At 42.6% G+C, this 6,014-nt stretch overlaps 1 protein-coding gene across 2 annotated transcripts in view; it reads left to right on the plus strand.

Annotated features, from left to right (window-relative positions):
• The window catches only part of GART (phosphoribosylglycinamide formyltransferase, phosphoribosylglycinamide synthetase, phosphoribosylaminoimidazole synthetase), a 37,708-nt gene extending 36,389 nt beyond the window's left edge, over nucleotides 1-1,319 (plus strand). For both annotated transcript variants that reach the window (XM_012809692.2, XM_012809693.2), the window contains 2 exons: nucleotides 892-1,007; nucleotides 1,104-1,319. In XM_012809692.2, coding sequence (XP_012665146.1) covers nucleotides 892-1,007; nucleotides 1,104-1,295 — 308 coding nt within the window. In that variant the 3' untranslated portion in view covers nucleotides 1,296-1,319. The remainder of the gene's footprint in view (nucleotides 1-891; nucleotides 1,008-1,103) is intronic.
• Nucleotides 1,320-6,014: the final 4,695 nt, after the last annotated feature.

A 6,014-nucleotide genomic window follows, 5' to 3' on the forward strand; every position in this document is an offset into this window, starting at 1 on the left:
GAGCCAGTCCATCCTTTCTTCAGAAAGCATAAACCATTGCCCAAAGATGGAAAGAAAGAGATTGTTGCCAGAAAACACAGTATCGTGTATTACTGCCTTTTTCCCCAAAGCTGCATAATTGCAACCTGTTTTCCTTGTTTGCATACACATTTGGGTAATAAATGCATTTTCCCTCCAAGGGGTTTATGTTTTCTTACAAGAATATAGTTAGAGCATGTGTGGTGTAACACAAAACAGCCAATGCCTTCGTTGACATAAGGCACACATCTGGCTGGTAGACACGTCACTTTGTAGTTAGAAGTCAAGGTCATAGTGGCCAGACACCGTTGCTCACGCTGAGCACAGTTGCTCAGCACTTTATGAGGCTGAGGAGAAAGAATAAATGCAGTGCAAGAATCTCTTGCCTCTTTCTTTTTTCTTTTTTTTTTTTTTTGGTACTTAATCATACATTTTTTTTTTTTATTGTTTGAGATTCATTGAGGGTACAAAGAATTAGGTTACACTGATTGCATTTGTTAGATAAAGTCCCTCTTATACTTGTGTTGCACCCCCACTCTTGGCTCTAATAGCATGTGCCAACAACAAACTAAATTTCTTCAAGAGCTCTCTACCTTCCAGCTTAGATCCAGCCACCCAACCCCTCATCACTGCAGGTACCTATTCAGAGGAACCCTGCAGCAGACCTTCAGTTGTGCAAGGTAGACAGTTGCTGCTGCCAGGACCTCCTTAGATGAGAACTTATTTCCCTTTAGTTATTAAGCAAAGAACTAAAAACAATTCCAGAAAGCCAACTCATATTTGACTTCTAATCCTAGCCAGGAAATATATATATTCCTTTTACATAATACGTAAGATTTTTAAATTCTGACCATTGTTCTTTTTCATTTTTAGGAAAAATGCTCAACATTCATCCATCCTTGCTCCCTTCTTTTAAGGGTTCAAATGCCCATGAACAAGCCCTGGAATCAGGAGTCACAGTTACTGGCTGCACTGTACACTTTGTAGCTGTAAGTATGTCTTTTTCAGTAAAAACACTATTAGTGTTCAGATGTGAATTGCACTGGCTGAAAGGTAATGTTCAAAACTTCTGCTTCCTTTTCCAGGAAGAGGTTGATGCTGGACAAATTATTTTGCAAGAACCTGTTCCTGTGAAGAGGGGTGACACTGTTGCAACTCTGTCTGAAAGAGTAAAAGTAGCAGAACATAAAATATTTCCTGTAGCCCTCCAGCTGGTGGCCAGTGGAACTGTACAGCTTGGAGAAAATGGCAAGATCTGTTGGGTCAAAGAGGAATGAATCCTGAAGCCAGTTTTGAAAGAATTATTTAATTATTTGCTATTTTCATGGTGACTTTTTTCCTGCTTTTTTTTTTTTAAGACAGTCTCACTTTGTCATTCCTCAATAGAGTGTCATGGTGTCATCATAGCTGACAGCAACCTCAAACTCCTGAGCCCAAGCAATCCTGCCTCAGCCTGAAGTAGCTAGGACTACAGGAACACACCACCATGTCTAGCTAATTTTTTAGTAGATATGGGGTCTTGCTCTTGCTCAGGTTAGTCTAGAACTCATACAGTCTTCCTACCTTTGCCTCCCAGAGTGCTAGCATTGTATCTGGCATTGTTTGCGGACATTTGGTGAAATTCACATTGTTACATGTATTTATAGATCAATCATCACCATTCCATGAATGAAGATATCACAGTGTATCCATTCTACTATTGATATTAGTTTGGGTATTTCCAGTCTGGGGCTATTACATAATATTACTGCTACTATGAATGTTCTTGTACGGATGTACTTCAGAGAATTTATCATTTCTATTGCATGGATATCTAGGAGTGGAACTGCTTGGCTATGAAGTCACTAGGCCAATTTACATTCCCATAGGTAATACATGAGAGTTCTAGTTGTTCAACAATCTTGTTGAAACATAGTATGGTCTTCACCCAGCCTTCATTTGTGAGTCGGTAGTGCTTTTACATTGCTGTGGTTTGCATTTCCCAGTTAACTAAAACTGAGACATTTCCTTTTATATTATTATTATTATTATTATTTTGAAATAGGTCCTGGATTTGTGGCCTCAGCTGGAGTGCAGGGGTGTCAGGATAACTCACAGCAATCTCAAACTTCTAGGCTCAGTTTTCCTGCCTCAACCTCCCAAGTGTCTGGCACTACAGGCCCATGCCCAGCTAATTCTGTTTTGTAGACAGGGTCTTGCTCTTGTTCAGGCTGGAGAGAATGAGACACTTTCAATGTATACTTGACCTCTTTTCAAATCTATGTCATCAGCACCCCCTTTCAAAAAAATAGTAACCCAGGCATGGTGGCACAACACTGGTAGTCCCAGCTGCTTGGGAGGCTAAGGCAGGAGGATTACTTGAACCCAGGAATTTGAGGTTGCAATGAAGTATGATGGTGCTACTGCACTCTAGTCAGGTGACAAAACTCGGTCTCCAAAAAAAACCCTTTTGTTGTATTAAACCATCTTCCTGCTTGGTATATATTTCTTATAAACAGCTAAATCTTGTTTTTAAACTCTGAGTCTGTAGTTTTTTGTACATCCCATGACTTAATTCCCATTTTTCTTTTTCAGTATATTTTACTTCAAGTCTCCCACTTATAACCCAAGAGTCCTGGCAAATACAAAAAAAAGCCACTATGAAGGCACTCTTGGGGCATCCAGGTTAACAGCAGAAGAGACTTTTTCTATAATCTTTTTTTTAGAGATGAGGTCTTACTCTTGCTCATCTTGCTCCAGTCTTGAATCTGGAACTGCTGATCTCAAGCAATCCTGCCTGGCTTTGCAAAGTACTAGGATTACAAGATTATAGGCATGAGCCATAATCCTTTTTAACCTCTTCCACTTGGCATCAAACATCCAGATGGGCAAGTACAAGAGGAAAGTTAGGGAGCCATTACAGGGATGCAGTTTGAATACTGTATATCATGGAAAGACACTTAATCTCAGGGCTGGGTTCCAGACCTGAATTCTACTTAAAAGGCAAAGAAATGTAACTAATCACAACCTCCCCAAACCTCACTTCATTAATCTATAAGAAGGAAACCATCTTTACCTCTAGCATCATAAGGAGGAATAAAAATGTCAAGTATGGACAGGAACTAAGGAACCTGTATATAGAGCAAGGATGAGCAATGGCCTCGTGAGGAAACTGTAATAGGCTAGGCCTTACAAAATAGAAACATTCAATCATAGCAGTATCTCTCACCAAAGTACCTTCACTGATGTTCACCAAATAATACCTGGCTCCCAGCAGGAACCTAATAAAATAGCATTTGATGAATGAACAGCCTCAGAGCCAAAGGCCAGTGGATGTGATTCAGGAGAAGGGTAAACCCTTACTATACATTTCATAATGTCTCCATGTCTGTACCATTGTTCAGTTCTCTCACCCTAATAAGGGTACACCCCTTGCCAATCATTATGCTCACTTTATCTTTGGAAGTCACCAGGTAAATGGAGCTTTGGGGAGGCTTCCCTGGTTCTTGTTACAAGAGAGATCACAGAAGTAGTTTGAGGCCCGAAACTATTTTCTGGCCACTAAAAAGGCTTGAATGTGATGTTGCTAAACCTCTATATAGGCTCGGCGCCTATAGCTCAACCGGCTAAGGCACCAGCCACCACGTACACCTAAGGTGGTGGGTTCGAATCCCCAGCCCGGACCCGCCAAACAAAAAAAAAAAAAAAACACCTCTATATATTGAGAAATAGAAGAAATTTTTTTTTTTTTTTGAGACAGAGCCTCAAGCTGTCCCTCTGGGTCGAGTGCTGTGGCATCAAAGCTCACAGCAACCTCCAACTCCAGGGCTCAAGCGAGTCTCCTGCGTCAGCCTCCCAAGTAGCTGGGACCACAGGCGCCCGCCATAACGCCCGGCTATTTTTTGGTTGCAGCCGTCATTGTTGTTCGGCGGGCCCGGGCTGGATTGCAACCCACCACCTTAGGTATATGTGGCTGGCGCCTTAGCCACTTGAGCCATAGGCCCTGAGCCAGAGAAATATAAGAAATTTTTACAGAGAAAAAGGCAAACGTGTCAAAGTTGAATTAAAATTAAGGGGCAGGGCTCGGCACCTATAGCTCAGTGGCTAGGGCACCAGCCACATGCCCCAGGACTGGTGGATTTGAACCCAGCCCAGGCCTCCCAAACACAAATGACAACTACAACAAAAAAATAACCAAGCGTTATAGCAGGTGCCTGTAGTCCCGGCTACTCCGGAGGCTAAGGCAAGAGAATCGCTTAAGCCCAAGAGTTTGAGGTTGCTGTGACTCTACTGACGGCAACATAGGGAGACTGTCTTAAAAATAAATAAATAAAATTAAGGGACAGGAGAGGAACTACACAAAGCTGTTTTCACTGTCCTTTCTTCTAGCTTTTTTTTTTTTTTTGAGTCTCACTATATAGCCCTCAATAGAGCAGTACAGTGTTGTTGTGTCACAGCTCACAGCAACCTCAAACTCTTGGGCTTAAGCGATTCTCTTGCCTCAGCCTCCCAAGTAACTAGGACTACAAGTGCCTGCCAAAACACCTGGTCATTTTGTTTTTTAGCAGGCCTGGGCGGGGTCCAAACCCACCTGCCCCAACGCAGGGCTGGTGTCCTAACCACTGAACTATGGGCACCTAGTCTGTAACTGCTTTAAAACAAGTGTACAACTCAATATGGTTCAGGTTACAGATGCAGCTGCAAGTAATTCAGGAATAATGAAATTCTAGTTGTTTAGTTTTTTTTAAGTTCATGTTATGCTGACAATTTCTTTTGACTTTTTAAAACCTAGATTGTATTAATATCCTAAGTTGTTCATTTAGCACAGTCGTTCTCAACCTGCTTAATGCCAGGGCCCTTTAACACAGTTCCTGTGGGTTGCAACCCACAGGTTGGGAACCGCTGTTTTAGCAGTTCTAATACATAATTGTCTCTTCCATTACTGTTTGAAAAGAAATCTCTTGGCTCGGTGCCCGTAGTTCAGTGGGTAGGGTGCCAGCCATGTACACCAAGGCTGGTGGGGTCTAACCTTGCCTGGGCCTGCCAAACAATGACAATAGCCTGGCACTGTGGTGGGCGCCTGTAGTCCCAGCAACTTGGTAAGATGAGGCAAGAGAATCGCATAGGCACAAGAGTTTGAGGTTGCTGTGATCTGTGACTCTACCAAGGGCAACATTGAGACTCTTGTCTCAAAAAAAGATAAAAGAAATCTCTAGGCTGGGCACAGTGGCTAATTCCTGTAATCCTAGCACTTTGGGAGGCTGAGGCAGGTAGATTGCTTGAGTTCAGGAGTTGGAGACTAGCCTGAGAAAGAGCAAGACCTGTCTCTAAAAATAGCTAGTCGTTGTGGTGAGCATCTATAGTCCCAGCTACTTGGGAGGCTGAAGCAAGAGGATCATTTGAGCCTAAGACTTTGAGGTTGCTGTGAGCTGTGGCACCATAGCATTCTACAAGAGGGTGACAAAATGAGACTCTGTCTCAAAGAAAAAAAGATTAAAAGATAGCCATTCTTTCACAAGCCATATAAATCTTATATTTACCACAATATAAGACAATTTTATCTGAAGCTAATTGTTAATTAACAAAAAAAAATTAATTCCTCCTGTAACCCCAGCACTTTGGGAGGCCGAGGTGGGCGGATTGGTTGAGCTCATGAGTTCAAGACCAACCTGAGCTACAGCAAGACCCCATCTCTAAAAAATAGCTGGGCATTGTGGGAGGCACCTATAGTCCCAGCTACTAGGAACACTGAGGCAAGAGATTCACTTGGGCTAAAGAGTTTGAAGTTGCTGTGAGTTAGGCTGAGGCCATGGCATTCTACCTAGGACAACAGAGTGAGATTCTGTCTCAAAAAAAAGAAAAAGTGATTTATCATAAAAGTAAATTTAAAGGCTCGGCGCCTATAGCTCAACCGGCTGGGGCGCCAGCCACGTACACCTAAGGTGACGGGTTCGAATCCCCAGCCCGGACCCGCCAAACAACAATGGCAGCTGCAACCAAAAAAAAAAATAGCCGGG

The sequence above is a fragment of the Otolemur garnettii genome, unplaced genomic scaffold, assembly GCF_000181295.1.
Source record: "Otolemur garnettii isolate 467f Iridium unplaced genomic scaffold, OtoGar3 scaffold00111, whole genome shotgun sequence".
In the NCBI taxonomy this organism is placed as follows: Eukaryota; Metazoa; Chordata; class Mammalia; order Primates; family Galagidae; genus Otolemur; species Otolemur garnettii.